We start from the raw sequence: 20,415 nt of genomic DNA, 5'->3' as shown, positions 1-20,415 counted from the left end.
CACTCAATAGCCAGTTATGGCACAGCGCGATGATTTTGGTTCATTTCTACTGAATTTGCAATAAATTTAACAGTATAATGCGAACGCGGGGATTGCGTTGAATGCTGCGCTGCAGTGGAATGAACTAAAGCGTCCATGGGTTACAATACTTGAATCGAATACGCATATGCTCGCACAGATTTTGCTTTAAATTATTGGGAAGTTTCCCTATACAGCGCATATACAACGTAGTACAAACCTACGGCCACATATTTGGGTTGCAGCGTTTCGTTCATAGCCACCTGCCCACCGTACTATCAATGTATGGTTATGTCATGACGCAATCGGAGGTGGCGGTGCTATAGTGGAGACGTCTTGAGAAGCTATTAAATAACAGTGAAACAACTAGTAGCGGGATGAGAAAATGTTCTCGACCAAAAATGATTGTGTACTGCTGAAAAGCACTCGCGCCAAGAGACTAGCACAATAACATGGGCATCGCAATGACAATCTACACTTATGTACGTCTGGTTTGCGAGAGCGGCTTTAACTCAAGTGCTGTCCGTACACGTATCTACACCTTCTCTCTCCCCTTCGCTCTCTTCCCATTCTCCCTTCCCCCAGTGTAGGGTAGCCAACCAGACCCTTGAGTGGTTAACATCCCTGCCTTCCTATATTCCTCTCTCTCTCTCTCTCTCTCTCTCTCTCTACACTTGTGTACAGTAAGTACTTTTTCGCAAAATTAATTTTGTTAAAGTACTCGGCGTAATAGTTTAGCTAAACACAGCTGCACAAGACATCGCGACTGTATATATTCTAGGACTTCCGGCTGCAGAACGGCGCATCTTTAATACGGCAACAATAACACAGTACTAACGAATCAAACTAGCTCAAAAACCGGCATGTCCCGCAATTATGTCATTTTATAATTTATCCGCCCTACAAGCATGAGGATCTGATACGCGGCTGAGAACGTGGTTTAGATATAGTTTCTGCTTCTTCCGACTTTCTTTGCTAATTCAAGGGGTCTGTGAGCGACGATGTAAGAGTTCCGTTACAATCAGTGGTATAAGAAGTTCGCTCAAAATTCGAAGCAGTACCAGCGACAATATGCGTAATTTGATTTGTCTTGATTTGATTTGATTTACTTGTAATCATGGCGCATATCAACCTTGAGGGATTGGCCAAGAACCGGGTGGATTTAGGAGCAATGAATAGCGCGCATAGGACGAGACAGTAAAATTCAGACACACACGAATAGTACGAGTGCTCGTACTGTTCTTGTGCGTGTCTAAATTTTTCTGTCTCGTCCTCTGCGCCCTATTCATTGCTATTCGAATCATGCACCAACAAGCCCAAAAAGCTACGCTGCGTAATTAGGACAAGACACTAAGTGTTGTGAGTGAAAAAAACCGAAGCAAGGCAAGAGTTCGCAACTGCTATCGCTGTAATAACGCTTCTCGTGACAAGGACAGGTGATGGTTTAGAATTTGTACGCGTTAAATGTGACACACAAAAGCTAATTACCCCCAAGAAGCTGCCCCTAACCTTTCTGTATATTTGTTATTCCCTGCGGCCACGATATAGGCACAATATATATAGTCCACAGAAGCGTGTTAAGCAGACTCCTACTGTGGATAATGATGATGATGATGATGATTTATTGGTACTCCCTTTAAAACGGGGCAGTCACAAGTAGCCACCTAGCCTGCTTGAGTTACTCATGTATGCTATGTGTGCTTTTCATTCTAGCATTTCTGTATACATGTCTCTATCAACCTTGCACAGCTACCTATGCCTGTAATGGATCGGGTCGTATCAATCGCTTACATGCTTTCTTCCACCAATACTCGAAACGTCTCTTGCTTTCCCGACAGCTGACAGTTTGATGCTTCCATCCACTTTAAATCCAAGCTCTTCTGGAAGGTGCACGTTACTTATGGGTGAATCCCTTCGGATTCCATTAGGATGTGCTGAGTGGTTTCTGGATTTTTGCTGCAGCATACACATGCCTCATCTAGTTGCGAATATTTGCTCCGGTATGTTTTTGTCCTTAGGCAACCAGCTCGAGCCTCAAATTGTAAGGCACTGCTTTTTGTGTTATCGTACAGAATTTCCATTCTAATTTCTTCCTTCTCATTCTTGTAAATCTCCATGGTCCTTTTTGTTTCCATTCATTGCATCCAATTCACTGTCTCTGTTTCTCTCACTTACTTTCTGGTGACTCCTGGTTGTCTATTTACACTTTCACTTAGCCTGTACTTGGTTGCCAACCTTCTTGACCTCTTCCTCCATTGTGTATCCACGCTTTTCAGGTACAGACATTTGTGCACTTTAGCTGCCCATCAATTTTCATCTATGTTCCTGAGTCTTTCTTGAAATTAATTTTGCTGTGCGCTTCTGTGACTTCAAAGCAGGCCCAGCCCAAGTCAGCATGCACTGCCTGATTTGTGGTTCTTCCGTGGGCTCCCGAAGCCAACCGGCCTATTGATCTTTGTTTAACTTCCAGCCCCGACAAGATATTCGACTTGTCATTTGCGATAGTTAGCGCTGGCAGCATTACTTCTTTCCAGATTCCGCGCACTATGTCAGATTTAGTGTGGCCCCAAGCAATCTAAGTTTCATTTATGCTGCAAATTCCGATTTACCTTTATTTTCAGATTACCTTGATGGGTGCTTGAGCAAGTCTTTCCTTCGTTTATGTATACGGCGAGGTATTTATATTGCTTGACTATGAATATGACTAGCTGTTGAAGTGACACCACGTGAGTACTTGTATCTTCATTAAAGAGTATAATTGCCGATTTCTCTGAGCTAAATTTAAGGCCTAGGTTTGTCGCTGCGTTGCCGCACATATTTGCAAGTGTGTGTAAATCTCTTGCATTGTCCGCTAGTAGCACTATGTCGTTTGCATACATAATTGCGCCGACCTTCTGTTGCATCATTTGTCCATTACGTATGTATGATAAATGAAACCCCCTAATTCAATGTTTTCCAGTCGTCTTTCTATGCCCTTACCATAAAGCGCGAGCCATAATGAAAACAGAGGACACCCTCGCTTCAGTCCTTGGTGCTTGGGAATATCCCATAACAATTGCCTGTATACCTTGTCGTATAGGCTCGCTCAACATCTAGAGATGCTATCCATAAAGGTCAAATCCGAGCTACTGTAATCTCTATGCACTGAGTTTGTACAAACATACTGTCCTCTAATCGTCTGCCCGGTATGAACCCATTTTGTAGCTTCCCCAGTATATAATTTTTTTTTCACCCACTTCCAAAGTTCTAATTTTATGGCTTACATTGTCATTCTATATAACACCGACGTTACCGTAACTGGCCCGTACGAGTGCTCGTCCTATCCCTATCACCTTTGCATTTGTAGATGAGCTTCGTCTTGCTTTCACGCCGTCCAACCGGAACTTTCTTCGTGTTAATCACTTGCTCAAATGACATCAGCTCAGCGGTACCACGGCCCTGGCACCCGTCGCGCCGCCTACCGGGGACGACGCAGCGAACGTCGATGGCAGCAGTGCTGCACTCGTCGCCGAGCGCGCGGGAGGTCGGACGAGCAATTAATTCCCCCTTCCTCGCCGCGGTCCGCCCCCCGTCTTTAGCGAGTCTCGGTCGAAGAATCGGTTCCGTTGGCGACGGCAGTGTCTCCCCGCCCCGCCATTAGCTTAATTACCTCCCGCAGGACTTCAGCGCGCGTTGAGCGAAACGGGCGGGGACAGAGTTTTCTGCGCTTTCCCGAAGATTTCAGCACCGACTGCATGACACCCCTATAGAGTCGCCCTAAAGCTCCCCATCTTGCATAGTCTATAGGACAGCCTTTCTTTTTCTTTTCTTGCATTGTTAGCGTGCGCATAGCTTGCAAATATCAGGCACCTTAGTAATAAGGGAACACTTAAGGATATCTCGTAAATAACAAAGAAAACGGAAAGAACAATTTGTGCCTCCTTACATGCTGCTCACTGATCTCTGCAGGCAAGAAACGAAGTTGAAACGTAAAATCTACTCGTTTACGTTTACTTTTCTTTAAAATGTCATGTTACGTTTGCGGGCTGCAGAACATTTACCTTCATCATAAAGTAGCCTCACAATTACCTTCCTTGACGAACAAAGTAATGACGTATTTTCTGAGCACTGACGCGTCCGAAACAGCGGAGTATAATATGTGCTCACTGTCGTTCATTTACATGCCCGCACGTATACGTAAGCGCTATCAAGATAGTGCCCCATGCAGTCAAACAAGCGAGTGTCGAAGGGCCCGTAGCGTGGAACTCATTTCATAACAGTGTATGGAGTTGGCATAGCTGAGCATGCGGCTCATTAAGAGAGCTGGCAAACTGTCGTTCACAAAACCTTGGCTGTGTGGAATGCTGCTGCTTCAGATACAGCGTAAATCCTCATTGTTGACCGCTTGTTCCTATATGCTGGCGGAAAGCTTTCTGTGGCAATAAATACAAAGCTACGGAGGCAGAGCGCGCACATAAGAGCGGCTCCTGGAAATAACTCCCGCATTCTCAAAGGCGTTATTTTAGGCCGAGGAAAAGAAAGGACAAACGTCTTATTTACGCAGTGAAATAAGACAACGTACACCCCTGAGTGATAAAGTTGACTTATTTTTCTGATTTATCGCATTTTGGCAAATACGAAACTTTCAAACATGGAAGCTACGCTGATTAAGCATGTCTGTAGCAGTTGTGAATAAGTTCTGCCCCAGTAGCTTTCCCTTCATGGTCGCAGAAAGTTGTCCGCGAGTATAGTTTCGGGTCTTGCCTTTTACTCATATATATTGTTAAGCCAGATTTCACGCAGTCTGACAAGCTAATGGGGCTTAGCGAATTTTTCAATGATCTATTACGTGCATAATAGCTTCGTGGTGTGCATACTGTATGAGGTGGTAGGCGCTATAACGCGGACTCGTGGCGAAATCGCTAGGAACGGCGAAACACTAGGACGCAGATATGGCACATCTTTCTTCAAAAGATAACTGGAGGCTGCATTGAACGAGAAGAAGGGAATCCGAGAGGCTCGATTTTTCTCCATCATGACCGTATAAAACCAGCAGGCAATGAAGCCAAGGAAAGCATCGGAGTGGTCGAAATGGAATATGTAGAAAACAATGACGAAAAGTGCAAAGCTTGTGAGTTGCGTCCCCACCGACGACAAGTTACTTTTCGTCCACTTTCATTTCCCCTTTTCTTCATTATTTTCTAAAATTCAATTTCAACCGCAGCTAATTACACCTATGCTTTCCTTGGCTTCATTGCCTTCTGACTTTATGTGGAAGCTACTACTTTAGTCAGCCTTAGAGCCCGATCCTCATCCCATCCCACGTTGTGGTTTCGCGCCTCTCTTACGGAATAACAGCAACAAAGTACGATGTGGAGAAGCGCACTTGTAAGTAACGGAAAAGATACATATACATCTGCAATTTGGTTACGAAACATAGCTCATTTGATTGCCCTTTTCCCCGTGCTCTGCACCGGCTTCTTTTGCCTCAAGCATAAGCATAACCAGCCGTCTGGCGAGCACGCTTTGTCGCTAACTCTCAATGCTTGTGAACAGCATGCAATATGTATTGAGCACAATGCACTACACGCATGACATACGAATCGAACTGGGTTACGAACTCACGAGCAACGTGAATGCCGTTGGCGGGCGGGGCCCCGTGCGCGGAGGAGGCGAACTTGTCGAGCACGTCGTGGTCGGCGCGGCAGAAGAGGCCGTCCTCTCGCAGCGCGAACTCGTCTCCCGGCATGAGCTGTCGTTCGCAGGCCTGGCACCGGAAGCAGTTCAGGTGGTACACGTGCTGCCGGGCGCGCATCACGAAGTCCGTGCGGCAGAAACCCAGCCGGCACTTCGAGCACTTGGTGCCGAACAGCCTGCGTTGAGTGCGCGCGCGCAAACGTATACGCTGCTGTAGGAGAGGAGGCGAACCTTTGCACTCTGCACTGATCAGTGACGGCTGTGCATGGCGGCGACAGAAAGGTCGAGCGACAGGCAAAAACGGTCTACTCGCGCTTCAGCACGTTTAACACTCAAACACTCCTTTCACTCTGGATTTGATGCGAGAAGCAATGCAGCGAAGCACGACTGAATGGTCCGTGGACGACCGCCGGTAAGGCACGACGCGCCTACCATTATGACCGCGCGGCTCTGTGCACCTCTAACTGAAGATTTGCGTAGCTCGTTCGACATCGCAAGTTGTCACGGCTCAAGTGGTTCGAAATTATTGATTATTGATCTAACTTTTGTTCAGAGGCACACGTTAGCATACTTTGACATGTGAGAGTTCGACCTTTCGTTCCGGCTAAACTGTGATCTTTCCTTACGAGTAGCAACTTCACCGCACTGCCTATTGATCAACATCGTACAACTGTTCGCATTTCCTGTTCGCTCTTGGCCTTACTGCACAATCTCACAAGTCTGCTCGGGCGTCCGCTCGTTGCGGCCCTTGTCGTGACGAACAGCGAGTGTTTTGCATACATGCTCATCGACCCATGCGCACCACCTCTCGTGACCGTAAAGAAGCGACGCCTTTAGAACCGTTCTTCGATCGCGTGCTTTTCTTTTTCTTTTTCCCCTCGGCGACAGACCATGAGATGTAAGCAAAGTCGCAGTTGACCGAGGGCAAACAGCCGCACGGGCTCAGTTGGGTTCCCAGTGAATTCAGTGCGGCCGAAAATGTCGCCGCCGATGGCGTGAGAGATCGGCAGCGCTGTGCGTGCGCGCGGCTCGGAAGGGCGTGGCGGTGTGGCGGTGCCATCAGCATGTGGTCGCAACACGTGTTTCCGCGGAGCGTCGGGTCGTTGCGCTTCTTCGTTGTTAGCTCACGCAACACGCGAGGTAACAGATTCCGGTGATTGAGCTCCTCCTGTACACTGTCGCCTCACCTTTTTGGCTCCCAGTAACGGAGTTATACGGGCCCGCCGAAATTACCAAAGGTGATTGCCTTTCAGGCCACTGAGCTGTTCCCGCGCTGCTAGCTTCCACGTGTGGAAACAGGCAGGCGGGGGAAGAGGTATATCAGCCTGCTAACCTTCTTTTCACGGCAGTGAGCACAGCATTACTGTGAACATTTCTTTCTTACTTTCTTTCTTTAGCTTGATCATTCTTAGTTATTTGTTTTTTTTTATCTTATAACGTACAACGAAGCTGCTAAGCAAGCTCGTTTTTGTTCCTTGATTATTTGCCTCGTGCTCACTCTCAGATTTCTGGCTGCTCCTCGAGCTTGCAATACGACGTGTGACACACACACACACAAAAAAAAAAACGAAACTGGTCCAATAACTTATTGTACTAACTGAATCAGTTCTCTGTGACATTATCACCTTCAAATTAGTCCCCTTCAGCATTCACACACTTCTGCATTCGGTGCTGCCATTGCTGGTAACCGGTCTGGAACGAGGTTTTTGGAAGGCCCTTCAGGAGATTCTCCGTTTTTGCCCGAACCTCTTCAACAGAGGTAAAATGGGTTCCCTTTAAGAAGATTTAACTTTAGGAAGTAAAAGTCGCATGGAGCCAAATAAACTGAATAAGGAGGATGCCCATCACAGTAATGTTTTTGCTGGTCAGAAACTGCTTGACAGATAGGGCCGTGTGAGCGGGTGCATTGCCCTGGTGCAACGGCCATTCATCACTCCACAACTGTGACCTTTCTTTCCTAATTTTTTCACGAAGTCTTTTTAGTACTTCAATGTAGTAGTGTTGATTAACAGTCTGACCACTGGGAACCCACTCAATCATTACAATTCCATTAATGTCGAAGAAGACAATTAACATCGCCTCGAATTTTGCTTTTGACATGCGTGCTTTTTTGGGTCTTGGGGATTCTGGAGACCTCCACTGCATTGACTGGCACTTACTTTCTGGGTCATAGGTAAAAAAACATGTCTCATCACATGTTACAACAGATTCCAACAAATCTGGCTCGTTTGCAATGCGTTCTAACATGTCCACACACGTCTTTACGGCATTGTTTTTGGTCAACGGACAGAACTTTTGGAACAATCTTCGCACAAATCTTCCTCATGTGTAATTCGCCCGTTAAAATGCGTGGAACAGCTTTCCTATCCAAGTGAACCGACTCCGCCACTGCACGACGAACACTTAATCTTCGGTCACCACTGATCACATCACGAACTTTGGCAATGTTTTGAACTGTAATCGCCGACCTTGGGCGCCCAGCATGTTCATCATCTTCCACGCTGTCCCTTCCCCCTGAAAACCGCTTATGCCATTCAAACACACGTGGACGAGACAAAGTTACATCTCCATAAGCCTTGGTTATTATTTGAAATGTTTCCGTGGCTGATTTTTTAAGTTTCGCAAGAAACCTGATGTTGATTCCCTGTTCGGTTTTTACATCAGACATTTTTCCGGCATAATGCAGTTGCACATGTTCACTCAATGACGCAGCACTCCCAACTGGCGTGATTGATTCCGTCGAAACTGGACGCATGAATAGAGGAGGTGTGTGGGATTACGTCAGCAAAACAGTTGTTGCCAACTCCACTCTTTTTTCAAGCTACACACTTAGTCTCGTTTCTTTTGTGTCACACCTCGTACTCCCGCAGGTCAAACAGGACGAGGGCCCGAGAAGAGTACGCGTTGAACGCACAGGCACGGCACTGTGAAGTCTGTTTCTAAGCTAGTATTCTAAGATGGCATATCAACAGGCTGGCACCGCAAACTGAGTTGGCTCAGCGCAGAAGCTGGTGTAGAAATTCCCACTCCCTCGCTGTCGCAAAGCTTGGCGGTTTAATGACAACGTTTAAAGAGGATGCACCAAGAGGTAAGGCGGAAGCAAAATTCCGGTCTTCTGCCCTAGACTAGTGGAGGGCCAAAGGGAAGTAAAAAAAGGAACAGAACACGGAAGGACCACACAAAGAGACACGCGCGGAGCGGTCGACGCAAGTTGATGTCATTCACTATGTACTAAAGCCGTCTATACAAATCTGCGCCATTAAGAATTGTAAGACCTTACGAATGGCAATGTCGAGATACCAAAATGGCCAGTTCCTAAAGTGGTCGATTATTAAAACGAACATAGTTTTCGTTCCCGGGGCAACTTGAGCGGCAGGGAGAGCAATTTAGGCAAAGGACGGCTGACTGCGCATCGCATAGAGAAAGCAGAGAAAAAGACCGAGATGGAGAAGGGACACCGAGTTAATACACGCTGTAGGAGTCGCAGGCGAACTGTAGTCCGTTCAGCGCTGTGTCAAAGACGGCCCTTCATTTCGGTCACATTCAAAAACAGCAGCAGTACTCTTGTCGCCTTCTGTAGCTACGGCGTGCGAGATCATGGTCACAAGATCTTCCTCTCTCAAAATGCTCTTTTATTCCTACTGGCATAGTATGCCACGGAAAGCAAGGCTTTTATCATCAAGGGAAGAGAATCGAGATGGTGTGCCACAACATTTAGGAGTCTTTTTTTTTGTCACAAGTGATGTTGGAATCTTATAGTACAGTGGGTTATTATAGACGATACGCGCTATCGAAACTATAGGAGCTCAAAACAATCTGATTGGCAACTGGTCGTGCTGTGCTACAAGGCATATCGCATGATAACCTTTCTTGCTAAACTTTCTGTTTTTCGTCACCCCATTTCCTTTCATCTCGATACTTTAGAAATGAAGAAAATTAGAAGGAATGCATCATCTTCCATGTCTGACATTATATCCTGGCCGTAATAACAACAAATTCAATCTGGTTGGCTGCCAGGCAATTTTATCCTCTAGTTTTTTTTTCAATAGCGGTCACTGACAACAAGGCGTCTTTACCACAGGCGTCACCACCAAGCAAGCAATTAGTTAAAAAAAATGTGTGTGTGTTATGCTGCGCGACGGGTAGTACAAGCTCGTCATCCAATTCGCATAACCACACACAGCCGTGCGCGAGTACAGCGTCGCTACCGGTGTTCTTTCTTTCTTTCTTTTTGCGAGCATCGCGGCAAACCTAAAGAACGTCCGCGGGATATCGCATTGTAAGAAATAGCTTCTCCCGCAGAGAAATTACAAGCGCGGCGCAGTAAACAAAAAGATTCCGACGTCACAAGAATACAAGATCTCGAATTTCTACCGCGTGGTCTATTATAGGTGGTCCGCGCGACCTTCACACCGCCTCCGTATCGGACGAAAAGCCCGCAGCGAGCCATGCGAGCTTATACGCGTACACATTCGCCGATGTGCGCGTGCCGCCCATGAAATAGAACCGAAGGAGCGAACGCCGAAGAAAAAAAATACTAAAATAAAAAGAGGGGGAAACACGGCAAGATTCCGCGCACATCTTCTTTGCCACAGGCCGCGCGATATTGGCAGCAGACAGCGCCCTCTCCCGCCACCTCTCTCTCTCCCCAGGCCCTGCCTTCATCTGCAGGCCAAGAGCGAAAGTAAACAAACCTTACTTCCGTTACCGTGGCCGCAGCCGATAACATGACACCGCACCGACCCTTACGAGAGCGTCGCCAGATATGGTTCGTCATCTCTTTTTCTTCTTTTCGTTCTCTCTCTCTCTTTCTTTCTTTCTCTCCCTTATGCGAACAGAACCAGTTCCATGACGAGGGAATCGCCCCTCGAGATTGCGATCTCTTTAATTTGCCTCATATTCCATGTCACCATGCCCGGTCTCGTCGCGCTGGTCGTGGGCTCGGAGACACGTATACCTGATCAATAGCGCTCGCTTCGCAATAAGGAGCGCGCCGCGAGCGAATCTATATATGAATGAAGCGGCGATACAGCGCTGACATTGAAACGCGAGAATATCTGGGCATCTTCGGCCCGACTTATTATGATCGAAACGTGAAGAGAATCGATACGGGGCGTCGCGTAGCGCTGGCGCATTTCTCGTCGCTCTACAAACTCTTCACGCCGAGCACGTATTTTTATCGCGGTCCCATATTTCTTGTCGTTCGGTTCGTGAGACGCACACGCTGCCTTTTCGACGGAAACAACCGAGAGTGTGAGCTACGTGCCGCCTGTTGGGGCAGTTTTCGATAATTAAGAAGTACTTTGTCGTGTGAATAAAGGGAAAATCAGACATCCACCCGTTCGTAGCAATCGCTACAAAGGAAACCCATACGGGTTCCTCGAAAGAAGAGCCTCATAGTTGAAGAAAAATTCGTCCTGGTCCGGGACTCGAACCCGGGACCACCGCCTTTCCGGAGCAGCCGCTCTACCATCTGAGCTAACCAGGCGGCTAGCAGATGGCAGGGCGAAGTCGAAGTTGTCGTGTGTATGTGCATGTTGTGACTATCCTGAAAAAAAAAAAAAGAATGCAACTGATTTGCCGCAATGGGCTTCTCGTTAAAAGTTCAGCGAAAAAATCATAAGCGACAAACTACTACTTTCTAAATAGATAAATCAAATTATTCGATGTCTTCCTTTTTTTCCCCTCTTGTAATCGCTCTGAGTTTGGTGTATTCCGTCGCTCTGCTATAGATAGTTCATGTATTCATGGGCAGCTTCACTAAAAAAGCTATGTGTCCGCACCCTCACGATTGTTCAAGCAGGAACCTGCTATGTTTTGCTGTTTGTTTGTTTGTTTGTTTGTTGCGTACCAAATGTGAAGCGAGCACTACGTCTGCGCTGTATTGCTATGATGTCGAAGTTGCCACTTTAAGAGCAACAACGATAACAACGACAATAAAAAAATATAATGACCTTCTGTACTTTCTGATATAAAAAACGCTTTACACGTACATAAGAGGATGATAGTCCAGCTTCATTTCGAAAGAACTGTATATACCAACAAGCCATAAAGGTTGATCTTCCACCCATTAGCAACCATTGTAAACCCTCTATCGAATGCAGCAAACATATCCTCTTACCACGATTGGAAAAACAAGGCTTAAACAATATATAGAATATTGCAAAGCCATTAAGTTGACATTAATGCGCCTTACCAACTGATATCAAAATTTTTACCACTAGCAACAGCAATACTTAGGCTTTAGACAGACTTTAATTCCTTAATTTTTTTGTCTTCTATGACTAACACGGATGTAACTTTTGCAAACTCTATTTAATACAATAATAACGTCACTCCTTTCGTTTGGCTGCGCCCCATGTTCATGTGAAGTCGCTTGGAATGGCCCCCTTGCATATCGTTTTTACACGTGGGGTAAGAGGCATGAATCAACAGATCCTTTAATTCTATATGGCAGCTCGACGCCTCAGTGGGTATAAGGAGGACACATCAGTACTATAACACTGACCCCGCAAGCTAGTTTTGATGACAAAGTTTGACGGCGTGGATAGCAAGAACACTGCGTATACCACCTGCGATGGTACTGCCGGTCTTCGCGAACCTGTACTATTTTTTTTTTTTGTACTGGTCCTGAGGTTCAACGAGGTTCGAACCCTCCTATCGCAGGTGTCTGATCCAAGCAGTTGTCCGTACATGGTGCGAGAAGTGGATCCTGAGTCACCGTTTGGTTTGTTAACTAGTGTCTAATAATAATTAACTGTTTCCTATATATATGGTGTTTTCCCAACAACAGAGGCGCACCGATATAACTAAGAGTAACTAAAACATTTCGCTTGAACAGATCATTCGCTTTGCGTATTAACAAATCCTCTGCTGTGTGGGCCAGTCGCGCTCGTTTAAAGTGGTTGGAATCGCGTAGTTTTCCTCGGGTCGCTGTTAGAGTTCTCCAATCGTATGTCGTGGTATCCGCGACTTCACTTACTTTCATTTTTTTTTCTCTCTTTTCTAGGAATTTTCAATATTATGCTGAATTATAGCCTTCGTTGGCCTTCGTCTGTAACTAAGCTCACCTAATTAAAAGCGCGCCTTCTGAGAACCGGCAGAACAGTTTAAGTGTTGTGACTGCTTTGCGTTTATAGTCAATGATTTCGGTCACTTTTGATCATCTTTATTTTAGGTCTTCAACAAGTTGAAGTATTTAGCAAACGATTGTAATATGCATGACGCACAGATGTTATTTCCACATGGAATGATGATTTCTAGACTACATAAAACATGTTCTTCAGAATATTTTATTGCAGCGTCCCACTACTTCTTTTGTTTCGCCTTTAAAACACTATCTACCTGCATTCCGCGAACATATCTCATTCCTGCACGTCTCACTCTTACGCTACTCGACAGAGGTTTCAAAACGTCGTCCTTCTTAACACTGTAAACCAAAACGTGCGGGCATGCCCCTACAAGGCTGGCGGCTGCGCAAAGGATTCGAACTCTTTAATGTTTGAACTTACGCGATATTCACAGAGGTTAGATTTCAAAATAAGGAAAGTGATCGGCATATTATGCGCGGTAGCTTCGACTCGAGCACCATAATACCAACACACTTGTATTAGCCAATGCGTTTGTATGCATTCAACTTTCCTGTATGCATATTGGCTGAATAAATCTTCTCAGTGTGCAGGCTTAGCAAGTAAAATAATTATTAAGCGCTCTTTGACTGGATTAATCTTGTGACCATTTGTCCTAATATCATTATGTTTGACACTTTCCTTTTTTCGATGGACCTGGCATGCCTTTGTAATACACTCTCCAACCGCCATTTAGTTTCTGTATTTCTTCTGGTTTTTTGCGGGGTCTAATGTTCCGGGACATACCTTAGTACACGCGGTCAAATTTAATCCGCAGTTTTCCTCTATACGGTCTGCATGGTCTACATGGTCTCACTGGGAGCTACGTAAGGTGCAACGTCAACTGCTAGAATAATTAACGCCAGGAGAGGCTCGCACAAACATTTACCAACGAAAATAATGACAAATTTAAGAACGCGCTCTTAAATGTTCCCTAGTCAACTACTATTGGACATTTGGGCTAGGGAATGTCTGGGGATCCACCAGTTCTAAGATGTACAGGCGCCGCTAACGAGTCTATTAGGCCTCATCCTCCCTCTCTCTCTGTGACCTTTCGCTTTCCACTCCTTCTCCGCTGACGACGCTTCGCCGTGCTCCCTCAGGGGTTGCGGAATCAAGCGTTGTTTCCTTCTTTAGATCACTACTGTCATCAATATAATCACCGCTCGAGCGTCAGTGCGAATGATCCCGCGTTCTGGCGCCTATCTTAGTGTGAGCGACGTGCAAGAAGTAACATATATAGTATATATATATGTAGCAGTGAAAATGGCGGAAGCCGGGGAAGAAGAAAAAATGCAATATCACGGGTAGAAACGCCAGTGTCAACGCGTAGCAGGCAGCGCTCTCGGCATTTCAGTCAAGTGATGCAACGCAGGCCGACGTCGGTAGAAGTTCTGAAAGTGGGCCGACATCTCACGTTGCGTCTGCGCCAGAGCAATTAGCCCTGTACGTTGAGAGGAGGACATCGCAACGGCCGGTTATGGCGGCTTTGCGAGGTGTTGACCGCGCAAAGCCGCCACAATCGGCCGGTGCGGAGCGTTGGAAGATATGAATAGAACGACGGACAGAACGGCATCGCGCGATAAATATCGCACCCATGGCTCTCTCGCGTGATACCAACGCTTCAAGGGGGTGTTTCGGGGGATTTTATTGGTGATGTCTTTCCATTAAGCGCCTTTCCTGTGCAAGTCGCATTCGGAGGATCTTAACCGATGGTATCTGAGTTTCCACAAACAAGAGGCACGCCGTGTCTTCAACTAGTTAAGGATGTAGCTCCGCGGGAGAAGTTGCTCAATACTCGAGCGCCGAAGGCGCGAGCTTCGCGAGCGCCCGATCCGGTCAAGCGCGGCGCGCGATTTTGATCGCGCGAACGTGACTTGGACACCTGTCAGAAACAATGGGGCACGGGACAGCGCGCGTGCGCGCGCGCCCATGGCCAATAATGCCACTGCCAACACGGGGACATTATGCAGCGCTATTCGCTGGCATCTGCGGGCGTTTTCTGGTGCCCTCGAACGTCCGGCAAAAGAAGGGAAAGCGACATCCTCGTATGACGCACACTTTTCTGGCGACCATGGCCTCGTCGCACCGTCGCAGCGCGTTTCGGTGCGCGCCTTTATTGACACCATCAAGGATGGCGTTGAAAAAAACAGCAACGGAAAAAAATCGATTTAGGCCTTGAGGGCAGCCGTCTCCAGAAGTCACGGCGTCGTGAGTGATATACTCTGAAAGGCGCCTGCCTGTCGGCTCTTTCCTTTTGTTTTCCATCTCTACTGTATTTTTTTTTTTCGGAAGAAAACAAAGGATGTTGGAGTCTTCTTCCAAATGGCGTAAATACGCTATGGAAGCGTTTCCATACATCTATACATATAGTTATCACCTAATCCTATGAGCATGGATCTCCAGATCTGCGCATGGCTCGCAGGGAATTACCTATGCATTCCTTTGCCCATAACAAGTAACACGAGTCGGGCTAAAAGCAGCATTCACGGGTATACCTCAGTATGAAGTTTATCCTTAACAAAGTGCCGATTATGCAAGGTTTTTTTTTTTTCAATATTCTGCGCCTCATTATCTCAAGGTTTCTAGACTCTCATAACATACCGGGTAAAGTTTGTGTATATGCATCAATCCAGGCCGTCATTTTCTCTTCTTGCTCTTCCGCCTCTCGCTTGAGTAGTGTTCTTCTTTTCTTTTTTTTTTTTTTTTTTTTCTGAAACATCACATGCTCCGGGGCTTCTGTTTTCACCCCTCCTGGAATCTAACTGTTGCTATTTCGGTTTTTCCATTCGATCCTGAGTATTGCAACGAATTTACATACCTTGCTGTTTGGTGTTCTTTATCACAGTGCAGAGACCGGAAAATGTTGGGTTTGGTACGCCCAAACTTCTTGGAATTAAGGCTGTGTCCCCCGCTCCACTGCAAGTATCTTGGGGCTATATATCCCAGATCGTGGTGTATTTTCATTGATTCATCTGTATAGTGTGTGATCTGCTTCTCCATCTAGCACTTTTCCTGCAGATTAGGTTGCCAACAATTCCGAGCCCGTAATCTGCAGACCAGTGGCCGAGTGATTTCGTTTGAGGCAGCAAAATTCAGTGTGCATTCTAATCCAATTGTATGAGAGTGGCTGTGACTACCCAACTGCCGCTTCCAAAACACACTTCCATCCACCATGAAAATCGGGATATAATGAAACGAATGTCTTCTGATCTCGTAAGCCTCATAACTATCCATTTCATTCTTGGTGGTTGGCATAAGCGAACTTCAGTGTAATTTCTCTGTCAAGGACTGAATCCTAGAGCTTCCTGCTGCGATAAGCTGGCCCATCGTCGGACACCATGCATTATCCTTGTGTTCTTGAACGTATTTTATTCCCGCAGCACCAGAACATGACTGTCATCTTCCTTTTCTGCCATGCGCCTGGTTTCATCTATTGTAAACAGGAATGCCTGAGTCTCAGTTACTCCGTTCCCTCGCTTTTTTGCTTTAAGCAAGATCTAGATGAATTACTTCAGGTGGGACTTGAGAGAAAGTCTACATGACCATCTGATTCCCTCTGACATCTGTCACTGGCATGTCGAGAAAACCTATATGTCCCATAAGTTCCATGTCTCTAATGAATTCATATGATATATATGGCAATTTACAGATATTTATGTGGGATCACATATGCTTGATATAAGATTGTTGGATGGGGGTCATGGGGCATACGTTCTTTTTTTTCGATAGTGTGATGAAATGTTTGCCCGTTGTTTTCGATCTCGCCTTTCATATATTTATTTCATCTAAAACGACTTTTTATCTTCCAGTCAGTTTTCTAGAACCCAGCAGGACATTCTGACTCCGAATTGTCGCGGTACAATTTCAAAATTTTTGGCGCCAAGCTTCCTGGCACAAAACATTTTCTATCACTGTAATCCATATGCGTTCGGTGTCTTCCCAAAAGCTACGAACGTGTCCAAGACGGGCCCCGTTTGATTTCCAACTTTCAAGTTCACGTTCACCTTATTAGCAGATGCCCGCATTTCTCTTTTTCTTACTCTTCTTTTTCTAGCGTCTAGAGCCGGGAAATGGCAGTGCCTCCGTTGTTGCCATGACAATATAAGCGAAAAGTGGTGTCCACTACGATCTCTGCAGGCGTACAGGGTGCTACGTCGTGCTACGGTACAGGCGAATATGTAGATGCTCTAAACGTCGGTTCGCTTTAATATTGATCCTCATGTCCGCCTCTGAAGCGCTCAGGTCCACTTCTGCTGGGCACTCAAGGTGGGCTCGAAGGCTTCGCTCACGCCAACGCACAGAGCCGCCCTGTTGCTCGCACATGCGCTTTGCCGGGCGCCGCTTATCTCGGCCCCATTGCGCCGCTCCACGGCGCGGCTGGTCTACCGGCGACTCGTAAGTCGGCCGTCTCCTGTGCCTCGCGGAGGAACGCGGCGGGGAGGGTCGCAGGCAGTCAGGCTCTCTGTCCATCACGGCCTCGTCTCCCGAGGAGCCGCAGAAACAAAACAGGGACAGACTGGCGACGACAATTAGCCATGCCGGAGCCGGTGCGACGACGTGGCGTCGTCGGTCCGGCCATTAGCGCTATGGGGACGCCCGGCTGTCGCAGACTGCTTCTTGCGCTGTGCTAAGAAATGAGGGGAGTGGTAAGATGGGTAGGGGGGGGGAGGTCCTAAATGGCCGGCTTCGGCCCTTGCTGCGGTCTGCGTCCCCCTGTCCAGCCGCGGTGCACTGTACTACCGTCGGTGCGGTGGTGTCCAGGAGGAGCCGATGGCGCGGCCGATAGGGCATTAGGAATTCCGCGCGCTCGGCGGGTCCTGATAACAGCGCGGTGCCCGCTTGGCTTTCCGGTCGCGCCTTCGGGGGGCGCCGCATGCGCCCGCGCTCTCCTTGCCGTCGTTGGTGCGCGCGCGGGCTCGGAAGATGCGGTCCCCGGCGTCCGACGATGATGCGCCAAGTCGACCCCCGCCGCCGCCGCCGCCGCCGCCGCAGCGTGGCGCCGAAGCGTGCAAGCTCCCCCCCCCCCTTTTTTTTTTCTTTTTCCCTGCTTTTTTTTCCATTTTAATCATTGCGCTTTGTCTCTAATGGCAATGTGCTGCAAGCAGTCTCTGAGATGCGCGGGGATTTCCCTACAGCAAACCGTGTCGCTGTGTGTTGTCTGAAGAACGCGGTAATATCACGTTGGTCCTGATATAGGACTGTACCGCACACGGTTTCCGAGACGAAACACGAAATTTGCCAACGTTGTGCACGCGGCCTGGAACAGGACGTTGCAGCGAGCACGAGGGCCTGCGGACAACGCGTGGCATTTCCGGATTGAAAGATGAAAGCGCAACTCACAAAGGAAATGAAACTGATTCCACCACATATAAAAATTGATTTAGACAATCCATATACTTCTCGTACATTTATCGTAGACCGTTTTGCCCTCCTATAGTCGTGTCGCTGTACACAGCTTTCACGGCATCTTCAAACAAGAAGTCCTCATCAAGGCTGCTATATTGTAGCGATGCCTTATGCCTTATTCTGTGCTATTCTTATCATTCACCACACACGGCCGCCTGATTGCGTTGATAATGTGGGCAGACCGTCGCTCTGACCAGTGGCCAAGCGCGAAAAGCCTGAAAAAGCATAGAATCGGAAAAGGCATCGCTACAATATACCGGCCCAAGTCTGTTCCCTAGCTTATTCTGGTCTACAGACTTTTGTGTCTACATACGTTAGTCAGCAAAGGTCCGTAAATCTACACTCCGATAACTTCTACAACGTCTATTACACCGACAACGTCTATAAACTGCGTTTCTTTTTCTTTTTTTTTTTCAGGTCGTCTCCATTGCTATCATGACTTTTCCTCCCGACGTCGCGCGACAAGCTCGTCAAGTTCGTACGCAGGCATACCCTCAGCTTACCGGACGTAGTCGCGCTTGCAGTAAGTCTTTCCGTCGCGCACGAAGCAGGTGCAGGTCTCGTCCAGGAACTGGTGGCAGTCGGCGCACTTGAGGCAGGCTGCGTGCCACTCCAGGTCCGGCGCCACGCGCAGGATGTACTGGTCGCGGATGGGCGCACCGCAGCCGGCGCAGACGCGCCGACTGCGGCAGCCCCCGCCACCGCCGGACGCCGCCTTGTCCGAGGCCGACACGCACACTGCGCGACAGTGAGAGAAGCAACCTGATCAGCAGCTACGTCTGCACTCTTTCGATGATGATTATACGCATGATGAAGTTAGAATTCGGTGGCACCATAACAAAAAAGAAGCCCTTTGATATAGTGTCACAAAGCCTAAACGATCTGGAGGAGTTTTCCTATTCTGCATGGTCAGCATTGCAGACAGTCTACGTTGGCACCTAAGGAGACATCTATGAGCACAAGGAATGGAACGCATCTGGAACCGTCTGCATGCCGTCTGGAACGTCGTTCTTAGACATACTATGGTCTGGAAGGCGTCTCTGCGACTAGACTCCACCTCGCGTCGACGAGAAAAAGCTAAGAAAAAGAACATATCGCTGTATTGCGGTACTTTTCATGTGTTAACATGTAGTGATAGAAATAAATGAACGTATATGAAGCTCGTTGCTCCTTATAAAACCAAGAAGGCTCGTGTAGATGGGCTTGCTGTCAGATGTGCACCGTTCTTTGTAGATCTCGTCGTCTGTGCCACGGAGAGACAGTCTCTGGAAGGCCTACTGCCTCTGGGCGGCCAACGATCTGCACTCCCATAAAATATGCTTTAAGTGCGGCGCGGTTCGAAGGTACGCCTTTATTACAGCGGAACTGTATATGTCTACCCTCCCACAGATTTTTCAATGTCCGTGCCTCAAAACTCCCGCGCCGTCTATGAGGAGGCAAAGCAAACCAGTAAGGCATGTGCTGACACCTGGCGTAGCAAGAGAAAATGTAAAACGACCCGATACCACAGGGTTTCGTACAATAATTACTGGAGGAAACTGTGGTGCTAGTGTCTGCGGGAGTTGCAATCGGGGCGGCTGAGCCAGCATAGGAATTATGGAAAGTACATGGATTTGCCTAAACTTCTTCCTTCTGGCTTCAAACGGCTTCGTGACTTTGCAAAATCGTCATTTTCAACAAAGTACCGTGTAACAAATAAGTGAATAAACATTATCAAAACTGTTTGACAGCAAAGGATTCGGATACAAAACCTCTAGTACAGAAGCCCCATATTGAAACCATTACGCCACGAGCGCATGCATCGACTAGCGATATAGAAAGCCTTTATGAATTTCTCGCGGGCAAGTCAGCACGTTGAGACGCTTGGCGCGTTTCGGTTTGGCCACCTCGACAGGCTGAACCGCTGCACTTAGCAGTTGTGTGTGTTAGCAGAGGATTTGACTGCGGTTGTGAGTATGCCGATCAGTGTATATCATAGGGACCGTCGTTGTGACCATCGTTACTAAGTGACAGTTGAGTGATGCAATAAAGCCTTTACGAGACGTTTTCTTGCCGCGACATTTAAGCTCCGTTGGTCATACACATTCGCAGGGCGGAATGACCTGGAATATTAACAACGAAGCTGTATATGGCTAAGTTCTGGAAAAAAAAAATTGCGTGCGTCTACCGAGCCGTGTAGATCGAG

General features: G+C 47.4%; 1 protein-coding gene across 1 annotated transcript in view; it reads right to left on the bottom strand.

Moving 5' to 3' along the window:
* The window catches only part of tup (LIM1_Isl and LIM2_Isl domain-containing protein tup), a 153,716-nt gene that overhangs the window by 84,318 nt on the left and 48,983 nt on the right, over positions 1–20,415 (bottom strand). The window contains exons 2-3 of the mRNA XM_075680647.1: positions 18,734–18,968; positions 5,623–5,870 (exon numbers count right to left, since the gene is read on the bottom strand). Of these exons, the coding sequence (XP_075536762.1) occupies positions 5,623–5,870; positions 18,734–18,968 (483 nt within the window). The remainder of the gene's footprint in view (positions 1–5,622; positions 5,871–18,733; positions 18,969–20,415) is intronic.

Source organism: Dermacentor variabilis, chromosome 2 (genome assembly GCF_050947875.1).
Source record: "Dermacentor variabilis isolate Ectoservices chromosome 2, ASM5094787v1, whole genome shotgun sequence".
Taxonomy (NCBI): domain Eukaryota; kingdom Metazoa; phylum Arthropoda; class Arachnida; order Ixodida; family Ixodidae; genus Dermacentor; species Dermacentor variabilis.
The sequence above is the reverse complement of the archived record's forward strand: the minus strand, read 5'-3'. Positions and strand labels throughout refer to the sequence as shown.